At 37.4% G+C, this 17,754-nt stretch overlaps 1 protein-coding gene across 5 annotated transcripts in view; it reads right to left on the bottom strand.

Annotated features, from left to right (window-relative positions):
- The window catches only part of LOC306868536 (NEDD4-like E3 ubiquitin-protein ligase WWP2), a 77,269-nt gene that overhangs the window by 11,271 nt on the left and 48,244 nt on the right, over positions 1–17,754 (bottom strand). For 2 of the 5 annotated variants that reach the window (XM_079414752.1, XM_079414751.1), the window contains exons 10-15: positions 15,522–15,696; positions 5,912–5,966; positions 3,849–3,930; positions 1,979–2,107; positions 478–556; positions 312–383 (exon numbers count right to left, since the gene is read on the bottom strand). In XM_079414752.1, coding sequence (XP_079270878.1) covers positions 312–383; positions 478–556; positions 1,979–2,107; positions 3,849–3,930; positions 5,912–5,966; positions 15,522–15,696 — 592 coding nt within the window. Of the gene's footprint in view, positions 1–311; positions 384–477; positions 557–1,978; positions 2,108–3,848; positions 3,931–5,911; positions 5,967–6,051; positions 6,194–15,521; positions 15,697–17,754 lie in introns of those variants that run through there. The other 3 variants (XM_079414753.1, XM_079414755.1, XM_079414754.1) reach the window with 3 other exon arrangements.

Genomic DNA, 17,754 nt, shown 5'->3' with positions numbered 1-17,754 from the left:
AGAACCCCCAACTGCTCCCCGGGCGCCGCAGCACTGGCTGCCCACTGCTCCGGGTGTGTGTTCACGGTGTGTGTGTGTGTGTGTGTGTGTGTGTTCACGGTGTGTGTGTGTGTGTGTGTTCACGGTGTGTGTTCACTGCTGTGTGTGTGTGTGTGTGTGTGTTCACTGCTGTGTGTGTGTGTGTGTGTGTGTGCACGTTGGATGGGTTAAATGCAGAGCATGATTTCAGAGTATGGGTCACCATACTTGGCAGCATGTCACTTCACTTCTTCACTAATAATTCGGGGACCAGTTTGGTTTGTCATACTCACCTGTTGAAACGAGTCCTCAAAGAGAGTCTGTCGGGATACGGAGATCTTCACGTGACTGGGCAGCGCGTTGGACTGTGAAGAGAGAGAAGAAATAGCAGGCCATGCATTAACTTGCTGATGCTAAATGACAAAAATGTAGCACTAGCTCAAGACCTGAACAACTCACATGACACAAGAAGCGGAACTGGTGATATTTCCACCTGAAGCTGCGGTCGTACGCACCCGGAGAGCCGCCCTGTCTTGAGCTAAACAGCAAACAGAGCACTATGAGCACATCAGATGTCATTTATTCCATGAGTGTGGCGCCTCAGATGTGATCCACATGAGCCATGAAGACAAGCGGCAGAATAAAGTCACCGCTTCCATAAACAGGTCAAAGTGACAGATCAGAGAAAGAATTGTAATTTACAGGTCGTCTTACATTTAGTCATTTAGCAGATGCTTTTATCCAAATGTGGACAATGGAAGAAATCAAAATCAACAAAAGAGTGCTATAACAAGTCTGTTAGCTTAACGCAGTACACGTAGCAAGGATTTTATATATTATATATTATTATATAATAAATAAAAAGAAAACAGACAAAATAGAAAAAATAAAATAGAGCAAGCTACTGTTAGAGGCCTTTTTTGCTTTTGTTAATTGTATAACAAATAAAAAGAAAAGAAATGGATAGAATACAAAAAGTTGATTGAACAGCTGTTAACCAAAGTTCACTTCAGAAAGAGGGAAACTGAGGAACGACATCGAAGACAGCAAAAAGATGCATGAGAGAAACAAATTACTCTAATATTCTGTGAGAGGATATACAATAAACTAATTCAACACGACCAGTCAAAAGTGGGGAATAATTAGGATGAATGTTTTTAACAAAGTCTCTTCTGCTCACAGTACAAACAGTAATATTGTGAAATACTATTACAATTTAAAAAGAAGTGTTTTCTATTTTAAAATATATAATGTATTGCTGAGTTGTCCGTCACATGATCTTTCAAAAGTCGCTCTAATACGCTGATTTGCTCGTTATTATTGTAAATGTTTTCTGAAGTTCAGAAGAACAGCATTTATTTGAAATAGAAATCTTTTGTAACATTATAAATGTCTTTACTGTCACTTTCAATCAATTAAATGCATCATTGCTGAATAAAAGTATTCATTTCTTTCCTTTTTTTGTCTAACCCCAAACAGTTCTTGAGCAGTAAATCAGTATATTAGAGTGATTTCTGAAGATCATGCGACTCTGAAGACTGGAGTGACGATGCTGAAAATACAGCTGCAGATCACAGAAATAAATTACAATGCAAAAATATTTGAACATAGAACAGTTCTTTTAAATTATAATAATATTTCACAATATTACTGAATATTTGATCAAATAAATGCAGCCATGGTGCGCATAAGATCTAAAAAAACATTGTAAAATCGTAATTATTCCAAACTAGAGTATGTATAGTTTATATGAAACTGAATCTTTATCATGAGTCATACACCTACACTGCATCGACCATCTGCTGTCTAGATACTGAGAAACCCATGTAAGAGTGTTTGAAGCGTCCACAAACAGGAGAGCTGCGGTGAACCCGTTACCATCAGGTGCTTGATCTACAGTCTCCGGCCTTCACATTCAATCAGAGCATGCAGTCTGAGCTACAGCGTGTGTGATCTTTACCCTGACTCAAAGCCTGGCCGGGGGTCTTTAAAGGTGGTGGTGCGAGAATTGTGGTCCACAAAGTATCGCACCCCCTCTGCCGTGTACTTCATCTCCCAGCCGGGCGGCAGGGGCGGCTCCTGGATCATCCTGCAAACGGAGGAGGGCAGTGAGAGCAGCGCACCCTGCTGGACGCTTAACACTACATAACATGACCTGCTTCAGGATAATCGGAAACGCAATGAACAAATAAACAATGTCAAAATAAAGATGAGTTTGAGAGTGTGCGCTATTCGTTTTGGTTGAGCAGGCAGCTACCTTAAAAATAACGCAGCTTTTTTAGGCTTGCTGCGGTGTAACGTCACACCGTCCCCCAAACTCGTTTTGATTTTATCTAGTAAGAAATAATTCCAAATATTTTTGTTCAGTTAGAGAACAGACAATACCATTAAAAACTGAACGTGGCTGCTCAATGCAGCGTGCACAGATCAGCAGCAGGGGCCTTTGATCTCGGGATAAGAGTGAGATAAGAAAGACACACGATGGCGGAAGATTTAGTTTCCAAACGAAATGCAAAAGCGCCTATTTGAATTTTATTTTGAAACCTGTTCAATTTTGCCGTTTATCTCAGGTGAAGTTGTTTTTTTTTTAAACATTCGTATCTTATTTATTTAATTCCACCGTGTTTGCTGATTTTTTTTTTTTTTCATACTTAAACTGTGTAGGTTATGTGTTATATTTAGTGCTGTCAAATGATTAATCGCATCCAGAATAAACGTTTTTGTTTACATAATATATGAACGTGTGCTGTGTATATTTATTATGTATATAAATACACACACATGCATGTATATATATATAAAAATTTTATATATTAAATATTTATTTATAATATAAATTATTTGAATATAAATATAGACATGTAAATATTTTCTGCATGTGTGTGTATTTATATATACATAATATTTTAATATTTTATTTTGGATGCGATTAATCGTTTGGCAGCAGTAGTTATTTTATATTTGGCCTATAGCATATTCGTTTTGTTAAGCGAGTTGGTCATTGTACTGTTTTGTTGTTGTCCGTTCCATCAATTGATGCCAAATTGCCACTAATTCGAAAGTAAAGTAAAAAGCGAAGCTCTTTTAAAAGCGAAGGAAAGAGGGAAAACTCGAACTACCCTCCTCCCTCCCCCTGGTGTTACCGGTGTTATCACTTGTCGATTATCCGGTGGGAAAATTTCCTCACCGTCACAACCCTACTAGGCATAAACAGTGTGATTCAACACACTGCAAGGCAAAAAACACCATCTTAGACAGGAAGTGGCCTTCTGACTAACATGTAAAGCAATTAATTTCTCACGCGATAACAAGCGACATATGCTAGTCACTCATATCCAGTGACTAGATTCTGACTTCCTCAGAAGCGCTTATTTTGACAGCAAACAGAACTTGGTTTCCAAGTGGGTGGCGAACACACATCCTGGCATAGCAGGGCCATCAGCCAATCAGATTAAAGCTGCCAATTTTAGCCAACTCTCGCCCGCTTTTCTGTCAAGTTGCACTGCAGCTGTTTTTGGCTCCTTACATGGCATGACATAATTCAGCGCCAGTTGAAAATAAAATTAAACGTCTGAGAAACGTCATATGTGCCAGACGAAAAGCGCTGCTTGACTTGAGTGACGTACTGCATGTAGCTTTAAGGTTGCCAGTTACCTTTTCATTAGTAACCAGCTATATTTTTAAAGTGTAGCTCAACTGGAGCGGCTCATAGCTTCGCACTTTCAAAGTAGCTTCCCCAACATTGGTAAATTGACGCTTAAAGACGACACTCAATCTGCAGATCATGTGCTGTGGACCGCATGGGTCATGTGACAGGACGGCATGATTACCCTTGGGTTCGAGGGTCCTCCCACTGCGTCGTTCGTGTGTTGTGATTGACATAGTACACTCTTCCATTGTCCTGACGTTTCTCTGAGGGAAAGAAAAGAAATTTACAGAACGGTTGGAAATGCATTTTAAGCTAAACTGGGTAACGCTGACGCTACGCTAACCTTTGTTAATGTATTAAGTTAATAAAATTACAGTTGTTCATGTAAGTTCAGAGTGCATTAACTACTGTTAAGAGACACAGCTCTTGACTTTAAACATAGAAAATTAACATTTACTATAATTAATAAATGCTGTAGAAATATTGTTCATTGCTATTTTGTTTTAACAAATGTAGTTAAACTAATTTTAACAAATGAAAACTTGTTCAATTTAAGCCTAAATTGTCTTAGTCAAAGCCCAAAAACGAAGATAAAATGCTGTTATGCACACAGTGGTTATGCAATAAATATGCGTTACATTAAAAATGAAACTTCCTGATATATGTACAGTAATGGTGTTATTGGGTGCTACAGTTTAGAGAAGATACAACAAGCACATTTTCAGCATTCATATTAAACTGGTCATTAAAGGAACTGTTATATTGTTTAAATTATATCAAATGTATTCAGACATTTATTCAGATATTATTTCTCACAGTTTATTGGCTAGAGTTTAGAAAATGGTAATAAAATATGACAAGAATTCAAGAGTTAAACTGCGTCAGAACAAACTGATCTTGATAAAGTCAGATAACTTTGATAGAAAGGTATGTAATGAATTTGGTTGAATAGCTGTCAGATGTTAAATTTAACTAAACAATTAGATAATACCAATTTAGCTCAACCAATCACCAAGAAATGCTTCATTTAGTTCAGTCTGTGGTGGAAAAAGGTCGCATTAGCAATTAAAGAAAAATTGGATTGGGTGACTAATTCTGTTAGATATTAAAAAACATAATATTTAACATGATCTTTTTTCTCTCTCTCTACAGGCGGATGGGGACGGCAGTGTCAAATCTGACAGCGCTGACTGAAAGCTGACGAGTCAGTGGGGCATCTCAGCAGGCATACCTTCTCCAATCTCACTTCTCAGATTTTCAATTGGGTTTAACAGACAGAAAGAAACCTTAACGACGTAAAGACTGAAAAAGAAAAGAGAAAATCTGCTGGCCAATTGCTTTTCCACAGAGAAAGACGCAAGAAGCCCCTCATTCGCTCCTCGACTAACATCTTGTTTTCATTAGGAGTGGTTTGTGGAGCACACAGTAGCCTCACATTACTGCTCACACAACACTCTCTTCTTCTGATCCCCCCCCCCCCCTTTAACCCGCTCATCGCACAGACTTCCCAGCTACATTTCGCAATGTTATATCGAAGTACTGAACTTCTCACGAAAGCAAACAGTTATCGTTTTTAACAGAAAGAAAAATTTGAAACAAATTCTCTTTAACCAATATTTGTTTTGTTCTTGGGTTATATGGAAAAACAGTGTTTTAATTTTAAGTGTCCAATGAAAAATATATTAAGGTGTGGTTTTCAATAGATGAGGGTAAAAACACACTTATAATCATTAATACATGTCTGCCTATACTGAAACACAATCTTTACTTTTGACCAAACAATTAATATTTGATACCATAAATATTTCATAGCTATTTATGTGGGGGGGGGGGGGGGGGGGGGGGGTATTAATAATTGGGATAATGATCAGGCAGATTCTGCTTCACTCTGGGGTCCTGATCACCTTGTTGAGCTTTATTTTGCTGTACATTAACCACATGTATGTGCATAGCTGCTTTGTGAGCAAAATAAATGTATTTTCATCTCTGTTTTGGCCTGTGTTCAACTCCTATTGACCACACGGTTTCGGCCAGGTGCTACATTTATTTTAAAGACCCACCAAAATCTACTATACATCAGATATAGATGATGCAGTACTAAAGTTATAAATATTGAAGTAGAAAAGCATGAATGTTTCCACTAACTTCGGCCTACACGTTTACAGGCCGCTCTCTACTCCTAAAGCTCACAGAGACCTCACAAAAGACACCTGAGCTGAAGAGAAAGCGTGAAGGAGGACTTACCCCAGCCAGGAGGAAGAGCCCCGAGCGGGTCATTCTCCACCGGACCTCCAGACGACTGCGAGAGACAAACAGAGACACACAGTTAGGACTCGCTTTCTCAAGCTTTTCAGCGCAGAAACCTGCTCAAATAAACTACAGACCCAAAAAGCAGCAGGGCCATACAAACTCCAGCCGCACTGCAATAAACCCTGTTTCTGAAGCAAGCAGATCAGAGCTTGCCTGGCGCTCTCAGGACGAAGGTGTTGGAGTGCCTAGCCAGTGCCGTCCAAATACTACATGCCTGCTTTGGGCAGAAAACACACACACACACACACACACTGTGTTCCAATGATCTCACTGGCTGCAAGAAAGCCCCACCCTGTCTCCATCCGCCCAATCCGGACCCCACCCATGCCTCGGTCCTCTTCTAGCGGAGCTGTGAAAGTACACAGGGAGGCGCAATGTCTGAGCGGACTGAAGCGGACATTCATGAGCGCTCCAGATGGCCCAGCCCCCCACCACACAAAAGCACCTTTATTCCCCCACCACGGCTGTGTTTACTCTGTGCGCACGTGTGTGTGTGTTTGGTGCATGGAAATTTCATTTATTTGTACACCAAAAACATCCACCCAGTGTGTGTGCTGTAGATGGGCATAATTATATATGAAAAAAAGTCTAACGCAAGCTCCGTGGGCATGTTTGTGCATTTATACTCCTAAAACTAATTTTAAAAAAAGCTCTTTTTCTTAAAGATGACGTTATGAACAGCAGTCTTTGTAAACCACTGGCTATTTTAATCCATGCTGGACTATAACTACACCTTCAGAAAGGTAACGGGATTGATGTTAAACCTCATGAAACCATGCGCTTTTTTGAAAGATAATTTAATGCATGATTTTCACAAATGTGACCCTGGAGCACAAAAGCAGTCTTAAGTCGCTGGGGTGTATTTGTAGCAATAGCCAACAATACATTGTATGGGTCAAAATTATTGATTTGTCTTATATGCCAAAAATCATTAGGATATTAATTAAAGATCATGTTCCATGAAGATATTTTGTAAATTTTCTACTGTAAATATATCAAAACGTAATTTTTGATTAGTAATATGCATTGCTAAGAACTTTAAAGGAGATTTTCTCAATATTTAGATTTTTTTGCTCCCTCAGATTCCAGATTTTCAAATAGTTGTATCTATAGTTGTATGTACAAATATTGTCCAACAAACCAAACACCAATGGAAAGATTATTTATTCAGCTCTCAGATGATGTATAAATCTCAATTAAAAAAAAAAAATGGACCCTTATGAGTGGTTTTGTGGTCCAGGGTCACATATACACTTTTCAATGATCGATTATATATAAACAAAATGATGAAACATTTAAGATTGGTGTTTCTGTAAGGAACAGTCTGTTTTAAAACATGGCACATTTGTTTTAAACATGTTTAAACATGAAAAAATACATATAAAAATGAATCCCAATTAAATGTTGACAAAAATTAGGTTCCAGAAAGTATCTTATTATACTTGCCTTAATCAAGTCTTAATCATCTGCATATATTTTTATCAATTTATATAATGTAATTCCATTTTCTCTCATCCACTATGCTTGCTATTTAAAGGCGAAGTGTGTAATTCCTGTAACACAAGCGTCATTAAATGCAAAAGCTAAAATAATACCTGGTTTTCCTAAGCACGCCCCTCATCTGCCCCATCAAGCAGGTAATCCTGCCCCAAACTCACACCATTGGTCACTGTAGAGTCTCAGAGACACAGCACTTATACTTTAGGTAACTAACCCATAAAGGCTTTATTATAGTTGTCTCTGCATATTAAGTAGCATTTTAACAACTAACCACTTCACTTTCAAATGAAGTGTTTATGTTGTAAGAAGAAAAATAAAGATTCTCTCAGAAAAGAAAAAGAAATGCACTAAAACGCATTGAGGACCATGAGTGTTTGCCATTTTCCTATGGGCCTTTACCGTGTCACTGCCTTCGTCTTAAACTCCAGAGGCGTTCCGGCGGCTCCAGCCAAGCGCTCTGACTAAGCAAACTTAAAACTGGCATCTCACAATGGCCATTTTACCATAGTTTTGACCTTTTCCCAGCAAGCCATTATATCAGTGGTGCTTGTGGACGAGGCGTATCTGATATCGCACGCCTTCATTTATAAAGCATTAGCAGTTGTGTGCCTAGTTGGGCTAAAGATGGTCAAAAATGAGGGGGATGTTAAAAACAAGTGCGTGTGTGTCAGTATGCCCCACCCTCCGCAGTTTCTATGACTAAAAAAGGTAGGAAAAAAATGAAAGAAAACCATGACATCATCTTCACTCCCTCTAGACCCAAACCAAGCCTCAAAGAAACAGAGAGAAGGAGAGAAAAATAAAGGGTGAGCGAACGCATTAAAAACACGAAGAGAGACAAAAGAAAACCGAATCGCTCACTAAGACATAGAAGACTCAATCGTCCATATAACTGGCCACAGAATAAAAACTTTCCTTTCTCTTAAAGAAACAGCTCATGCCAAAATGAATTCTGCCATGAGTCAGGACGCAGCATTTTTAATGTTTGACGGGAATGAAGACAGTTCAGCGCGTTCAATTGACTGTAATGTTACTGGACTAAACTGAATTATCATTAAAGTAAATTGAGCTGAATAATTACTCTTGTCTTTTTAGAGCTGTTTTACAGCTGCAACTGTATTTGTTTTGAACTTGGCAATATTAATAGTGTTATTTTCTTGTTTATTGTGTGAAGCTGCTTTGAAACAATCTGTATTATATAAACTGCAATATAACTTACTGTAGTTTAACAACATGCCAACTGTTCGGCTGACTAAACATTGTTGCAAAAAACTTTTAGTAGATAAAAACTGCTGAAAAAGGTAATGAAAATAGTGTTTTACACGATCTAGTAAGTTTACAGGATACGTATCATTGTAAAAGCTTTAGTCAATCCCTCACAGCCTCAGTATATGGTGTCTACCCTGACTTACACTGCTGTTCAAACATTTCTTCTGCTCATCAAGGCTGTATCTATTTGATTAACAATACAGAGGGGAAAATATATATTGTGAAATATTGCAATTTAAAATAACAGTTTTCTATTTTAATATACTTTCAAATATATTTTATTCCCGTGACGCAAAGCTAAATTTTCAACATCAGTATCATTCTAATATGCTGATTTATTATCAATGTTGGAAACGGTTATAAAAATATCAAGTGCTGCTTCATATTATTTGGGATCTGTGAGACTTTTTTTCAGGATTCTTTGATAAATAAGTAGAAAAGTGAAAAAGTGATAAATAAGTAGAAAAGTGAAAAAGTGATGAGTAGAAAAGTGAAAAAGTGATAAATAAGTAGTAGGGATGTAACGATTACCGGTTTGACGATAAATCATGATAAAATTCCCCGCGGTTAGTATTACCGTTTCATATTTTAATTATCATTAAAACCGTATTCGATTACCGTGATTTAAACAACTCGCGATAAATAAATACTGTCCAGCATAAAGCAGAGTTTTCAGTAACAGTCTCACGTGCGCACAGCAGCACAGTAGTTTCGTTCTGAGTGAAAATAGGGCGGAAAAGCTGGGAGGTTTTAAAAGAGTGCTAAGGGAATTATACAAATTAATATATCAATGAATTAATTATGTGAATGTACCTCTGAAGGTTCGGACTGTCTTCAGAAACGATTTGATGGCATTTTGTTCTCATCTTCGCTCCATGTAATACCTAAAGGAAGTGTTCGCGGAGTTCACAGGAATCAGCTGTAATTCAGCTTTTCCGTATAAAGCGCCACCTGCTGCCAGAGAGTGGATTTACAGACACTTATTTACATTCAGTCTGTGTGCAGTTTCTGTCTGGCCAAAAAATTGACCAAATTTGCATGACCTGCTGTAAATTTTAACCGGTTGATGAAAAACAAACTTATGTACATTTAAACAATTCAGATATGCTATATAGAATTATTTATGGAGCAGATAAAATACATATAATCATTTATTAATTATCATTTTAACTTAAGCCTTTTCTTTAAAGGCTGAAATGTGTGGTCTACCTTTATGTTAAACTTTTTCAAAGCTTTATTTGAACATTTACATTATTTATTAGAACATGCTATTAAACTGGTGTCAGTCAAATTGTCATTTAAAATCCAGACTTCATTGGTAATGTTATTGTTTTAGTGATTATGCAAACTAAAAGTAATTTTATTTGCTGTTTGTTGATTTTTAAGTATGAAACTTGGTGAAGTGATTTATGTTTCGGTACTTTTTGAACATCTCCAGCACATTTTAACAATACCGTGATAATACTGATAACCGTGATAATTTTGGTCACTATAATCGTGATGAGAAATTTTCATACCGTTACATCCCTAATAAGTAGAAAAGTGAAAAAGTTATAAGTAGAAAAGTGAAAAAGTGATAAGTAGAAAAGTGAAAAAGTGATAAGTAGAAAAGTGAAAAAGTGATAAATAAGTAGAAAAGTGAAAAAGTGATAAATAAGTAGAAAAGTGAAAAAGTGATAAATAAGTAGAAAAGTGAAAAAGTGATGAGTAGAAAAGTGAAAAAGTGATAAGTAGAAAAGTGAAAAAGTGATAAATAAGTAGAAAAGTGAAAAAGTGATAAATAAGTAGAAAAGTGAAAAGTGATAAATAAGTAGAAAAGTGAAAAAGTGATGAGTAGAAAAGTGAAAAAGTGATAAGTAGAAAAGTGAAAAAGTGATAAATAAGTAGAAAAGTGAAAAAGTGATAAATAAGTAGAAAAGTGAAAAAGTGATAAATAAGTTTGCTCAATACAGAAATTGTGTGTTACCAATATACACTACTACTCAAAAGTTTGGGGTCAGTAAATGTTTTCTTTCTTTTTTGGTCTATAAAGAAATTAATAATCTTATACTTCTTAATGTGTTAAATTGTGAAAACGTAATAGTAAAAACTTAAAAAAAAGATTTCTATTTTGTATAAATGCTCTTCTTTTTAACTTTTTATTCATCCAAAAAAAAAAAAAAAAAATGTATCACAGGTTCCAAAACTAAATAAATAAATAAATATCAGCACAAAAGTTTCAACCCTGATAATAAATGGGCATATTACAATGATTTCTGAAGGATCATGTGACACTGACGACTGGAGTTATGACTATTGAAAATTCAGCTTTGCATCACAGAAACAAAATATATTTTAAGGTATATTAAAACAGGAAATCAATATTAGAAGTTGCAATAATATTTCACAATACTGCAGTTTTTTCTGTATTTTTGATCAAATAAATACAGCCTCGATGAGCATAAGAAACTCTATTTATGGAAATATTGTCTATCGCAGACAGTAAAATGGTCAGATTACCTTTTTCCCTTCAGTGTTTCCTAAAAAAATAAAGTACATATTAACAGTGTAACGCTCCACAAAGCAAAACAATAGTCCTTGTACTCTACATTCAGAATCTTACAGTAGCTTTTAACAGGCCCAAATCACATTGATTATTCATCTTACCCGCTACCAAAGCTCTTTTTTCTCATCTGTGTACTGCAGTTGTATACGAGAACAACAGTGAGAGAGGTTTTATTTTGGCTTGGGGCCGGAAGCGGCTGTTAATGATACTCCATTCTCTCGGGAGATCCTAATATGCTGTAATTAGCACACAAAAAGCCCAGCCAAGGCCAGTAGAGTGAAATGCTCTGTGTCCATGTGTCCTGAGCTCTCAAACTGCTGCAGCGGGCATGTAATGTGGGAATCAGCTGTCACATTTCACACGCGTCTGAGAATTAAACCAAAGGGCTCTTAAGTGTCTCTGCACTGTAAAAATGTCTTTATGTTATTGATGTAAACTATAAATGTTACAGACGTAAGGGAAGACTTACGAAATACGTTTTATTATTTCCCAAATTTATTACTTTAAATTGAGACTGTTAAATTTTATTCATCAAAAAACAAACATGTCTAATTCATTGAAATCATGAAACTTACAATATTAAACAGCAATTTATTAAAAGGTTGAACAAAAATTAAATTTTGAAGGCCCTAATATTTAATGGATTCCATTTCATTAAATATTAATAATCAAAAAGCACCTCTAATTAATTGATTTCATTAAAAAAAATACCAATTTATTATTACTATTTTATTTATTTCTCTTTCTTTCCAGAAATATTGTGTTGTGTATTAACATCTTTCTGCTAAATAAATTCTGGTAAATATATTTTATGGTAAATATTCCTTTAAAAATAATGTTTCTATAATAATAATTGTATTATTAGTAGTTGTACTATCATTACATTAAGTGATATTTCTGTTATCGTGTCTTCAAGCTAAACCAAACGTTTGTTTTGAGGGGTTGCTGTGAAGACCTTTAGGTTTCTGAGTGTATATGAGATGACGATAGTTTTACTCAAAAGAAATGAAATGGCTCTCAGAGCAGTTCTAGAGATCATGTTTGTGTTCATGTACTCGTATATTAAGGCGGCAGAAACTGAAAACACTGCTTCAGTGTGTGTGTACGTTTCTTTTTTTTTCAGTATAATATTAGTAATGTTAGCATTATATTAAAAAGCCATTTAGGAGGCCTAAACTGCACATTATCAATATATTTTGAAGCTATGATGACGATACACACACACTAAACTATTTTAATGAGACAATTGCAGTGCACACAAATTGGAAAAGAGTCCTTCCTCATTTAAAACGTTCTTCTGAAACTTTACCAAGGCATGCAAGCACTGTATTGTTTCAGATGAAGTTTAAAGTTGGGAAAAGGCTTTAAAAGGGGGTTTTTACATTGGGCTTCTCCGGTTGTTATTGTAGCAAAAATGAAAAAGGCACAACGTTTTACATGGATTATTATCGTCTGCATGCCAAGACACACTTGGTGGATGATCCTATGCCTCAGATTCGTTGAATTCGAGTCTTCGCATGGAGCTGCGGTATTCAAACACTCTGAACGTAAAGGGCAGGTCCCGGCTGGTTAGTATGGCTCCTGAGAGCACAGCGAGTTCCTTCATCTGTTCCACCGCTGAAAAGGCTTATTGAGTGTGCTTTACAGAACCTACAGAGAAGTGCTGTTTGTGTACATAAATGACACTGTTGTGTATTCTAAAGTTAACAAAGCTCAAAACATCTTGGTCCAATTTTATCTTTGCTTATAAAATGGAGAAGCTTGCAGAATGCACCCTAAAGCTGAAGAAGAGGGGGTTCCATACAAGAACGAAGCCAAACCTGAATTTTGATGATTTTCCAAAGGATTACTCCCGCAACAGAGTAATCATAGGAGAGAGAGAGAGATTGTGCATACAGTGGTGGCCAAAATGATTAGAACACTAGTATTTTCATCAGCTAAAAAAATGGCTTTAAGTCAGTCTTTTGCTGTAGTGTGTCAGAAGGAAATATCAGTTTACATTTCCAAACATTCATTTGTGAGATGTGAGATTTTGGCACTCCACACAGAGATGTGATCTGATCATCATCAGTCTGTCTGAATGACATGAAGAAACAGAACAAACTGAGACAGACTAAATCCAGAAGAACTGTGGCAACGTCTCCAAGATGCTTCAAGAAACCTGACTTAAAACCATTTTTAGCTGGTGAAAATACTAGTTTTGGCCACCACTGTATATCTGTGCATCATATCTCTGCTAATAGTCAAGCTATGAGCTCGATAATTCAAAAAGGCAATGTTGCCACCTCACTGCTGATATAAATATAAAGGAGCTTTTCATTAGTGAAGCTACTGCAGAGATAAACGTCCAGTTCTCCTCTGGCTACACAGTAAATGCAAATGTCAATAATTCAAGATCGAAGAAGTTTGGTTATCATTCGATTCAAGTCCTTATTCTGATTACTGTCAATAATCCCATCAATGTCACATTAATATAATACTGAAAGACTGGTGCTCACACAGTCTTTTCCAGAAACTTACTGGTAAATTACAGTTTAGAGATCAATGCAAGTATTGCGATCCGTTAACAAAGCATAAGCTTATTGGTATGTGCAGGTCAAGGTCAAGACATGCCAACGTACGAAGCCTGCTTTGAATCAATCATAAAATTAGCAATTACTCCATGCTTTATATAGCACAGCTGGATCACAGACAATGCATTTTTGTTCCACTGGCTTTTCTATGTGAGCATGCACTAGACAAAAACACGTTATTTGAGATCCTGCCTCTTCCATTCATCACTGCTGCAGCTCTGCAGTTGTATGGCATCTTGTTTTTAAAAGCAAAAAACATCAGCCACATTTACATTATCAAAGAGCATCACATTATGACTTAAGTCTAGCACGAGTTTAAGCGCCAAAAACACTCCCGTTATAATCCGTGAAGCTGTCTACACTGTTTAATGAAGCTACGTTACTTTATAAACCACCCACTAATCTTAAACTACCTGCAGTATAGGAACATGGGTTTAGATTGTTTATTATTCCCGTTAAACTTTACTCCAGTCTTCAGAAATCATTCTAACAGGTGCACAAGAAACATTTCTTATCAATGTTAAAAACTGTTGTGCTGTCATTCATGTTTTTTGTGTTTTTCTGGAAACTGTGATACATTGATATAGTACATTTCAAGGATGTGTTAAATTGAAGTGACAGTAAACATTGTTTCTATTTCAAATAAACGCTGCTCTTTTGAATTGTTGAACAGTAGCGAGATGAACTTGAAGAGAAGTCTCGCTGCTTTGTTTGCTGTGATGTGGGCGTTTACATGCCGCGGGTCTCTCGTGGACGACTGTAATATCAATAGCGCGCTCAGTGCGTGGGCGTCATCTAATTACAGATAATGAAGTCAGACAGGAAGGACTGGACATCACGTTGGTTTCATACGGATTAATTTATCAGAGAATATTTGTTTTCGACATGATTTCATTTAAAAGTAGACATGTCAAGCTTTCTATAGATATATCCCTCATGTCTGTGTGTCGAGTATTCACTAAATTTCAGTTCATTTTAGTGATGCTTTTCAAACATATATGCACAGAGACTGAAAGCGCACCCTGTTTATTTTCTTTATTTTACAAATGCACAATGTTTTGTTGATATTGTGAGTGTACACAAATAAAAGTAGACCCTTTACAGATTTAAATGCGGTATTACTCTTATATGTACGATCAAAAATGACGGAGCATTTTAAGCTCTTTTCACTGTAAACATAAAAAATGCAAGTGGCGTTGCCAGAGCCACCGTCGACCCCAGGAGGTTAATAATCAAGGAATCCTGAAAAAGTCACCATTTCCAGAAAAATATTGGGCAGCACAACTGTTTTCAACATAGATAATAATCAGAAATGTTCCCTGAGTGCTGGTCAATAAACATTACTGATTACAGTATATTAGAATGATTTCTAAAGGATCATGTGACACAGAAGACTGGAGTTATGATGCTGAAAATTCAGTTATTTTATATTTTAATAATAATTCAAAAATAACAGAGACTTCTCCCCAGAGAGGTGGTGTACTGATTGGTATGAAATACAGCACTAACATTTACATCCCAATCAGTGATGGATGCTGATTATTTGTAGTGCAACCTCTAAATCAGAGCTTAATACACAGTTCTGTAATGTCGTTAGCCCTTTAGTGTGAAAGAGAAGTAAAAGACATGCGTGATGAGGAGAATGAAGCGTGCTGACCTGGTAGAGGTATCTCTGGTTGAACTGCTGCATAGCTCCCTGCAGCTGGCTGCGCTGAGACTGCCACTGCTCATAGTTGCGCACAGACTCTGCTGTGGGCCGCTGCCACGTGGTGGTTCTGGTGTTGTGATCCACATAGTAGAACCTGCCACGCTGATCCACGCGCTTCTCCCAGCTACAACAGACACCAATGATGGATTAACACCAGCCCCAGATACACTATATTGCCAAAAGTATTGGCACCCCCCTTCTAATGAACAGGTTTGACTACTTTAGTCATTTCTATGAGTACAAATCTTAATGTTTAAGCATATAATGATATTCTAGGGAATTGTGTGCTTCTAATTTTATAGCAACAGTTTGGACAGAACCCTTTTCTATTCTAACATGACAGTGTCTCTGTGTATAAGACACGGTTCAGAAAGACATGATTGATTGAGTCAGTGTGGAAGAACTTGACTGGTCTGCAGAAAGCCAAGTCCTGATCCCAGCTGAACTCCTCTGCTGTGACTTTATATGCAGACCTTGAGCCTAAAACTCATCACCAAACACCAATGACATGTACATAAGGGTACAGTCATTTTAGACACGTCCAAAACTGTTGCAACAGAGATGGAAATATAATTTTTTAAATACATGAATTACGTTTTCATCTTTGTTGCCACAGTTGTGTTAGTGCCTTCTTCTGTTCTAAAGAAGGGGGTGTCCCAACACTTCTGTCCTTATAGTGTCTGTACCAGTCATTGGTGTTTTGGTGATGAGTTTTTGGCTCAAGGTCTGTATTTAAAGTCACACCAGAGGAGTTCAGCTGGGATCAGGACTTGGCTTTCTGCAGACCAGTCAAGTTCTTCCACACTGACTCAATCAATCATGTCTTTTATACACAGAGGCACTGTGAGTGAGTGAAGTTACATACGGCCAAGTATGGTGACCCATACTCGGAATTCGTGCTCTGCATTTAACCCATCCAACGTGCACACACACAGCAGTGAACACACACACACCGTGAACATACACCCGGAGCAGTGAACACACACACACCGTGAACATACACCCGGAGCAGTGGGCAGCCATTTATGCTGCGGCACCCGGGGAGCAGTTGGGGGTTCGGTGCCTTGCTCAAGGGTGCCTTGCTCACCTCAGTCGTGGTATTGAGGGTGGAGAGAGCACTGGACATTCACTCCCCCCACCTACAATCCCTGCCAGACCTGAGACTCGAACCCACAACCTTTTGATTACGAGTCCGACTCTCTATCCATTAAGCCACGACTTCCCTGTGTTAGAATAGAAAAGGGTTCTGTCCAAACTGTTGCTATAAAATGAGAAGAACACAATTCCCTAGAATATCATTATATGCTTAAACATTAAGATTTGTACTCATAGATTACTAAAGTAGTCAAACCTGTTCATTAGAAGGGGGTGCCAATACTTTTGCCAATATAGTGTACGTGTATAAGTGGCCATGTACAAAAGTAAACTATAAACACTCCCAGAGGCTGTTCTTGTAGGGCACAACTTTTAGTTTTTTCAAATGCAATCTCGCAATAGACAGTGTCTTTGATCTTTTGCCATGTTTTAACATTTTTTCAGCATCTTGTTGCCATTAGACTAAAAGTAGTTCAGGTTTAAAAAAAAGGCCTCACGAGCCTTCATTCTGTGTGACTACAGAGCTCCAGACGGTGACTACATGGTTGCAGTTTGTGACCCTTTCTCCTGCCAGTGCAACTAAATTTTGTTAGAGGTCACACTAGTGCCGCTACCTTTATTTATTTATATAGTGCTTTTACCAATACAGATTGTGTCAAAGCACTTAACAGTATCAAACTGGAGGATAGAGTGTCAGTGATGTATAATTAGGGCCCAAGCCAGTAAGGCGCAGGGCCCTATTGTTCTTCTAAGGATTATTATTTTTTTTTTTTTTTTTTTTTTTTTTTTTTTATTTCAATCATCCGGGCACTTTTGGGGGCCTTAACGTGCCCGAAAACTCTCGAAAATTGGCACGCACATTGGAACCTGCGGCCATTAGGACGCCGCTGAGGCTGGGACCCGGGCGTGGCACAGGGGCTCTACGGCGCCCCCTGGAAAATTGTCAGAAAGCTTGATGTATAGCTCACACATACTTGCACGTATTCATATGAAACTCGGTACACATATAGAACTCATTGAGCTGAACAACTTTCACGCTGCATGTCTTAGGGTCCGCCCAACAGGAAGTCGGCTATTCAGGGCTGTT

The sequence above is a fragment of the Barbus barbus genome, assembly GCF_936440315.1.
Source record: "Barbus barbus genome assembly, chromosome: 50".
NCBI lineage: Eukaryota > Metazoa > Chordata > Actinopteri > Cypriniformes > Cyprinidae > Barbus > Barbus barbus.
Note: the sequence above shows the minus strand (reverse complement) of the source record. Positions and strands in the feature narration are given on the sequence as shown.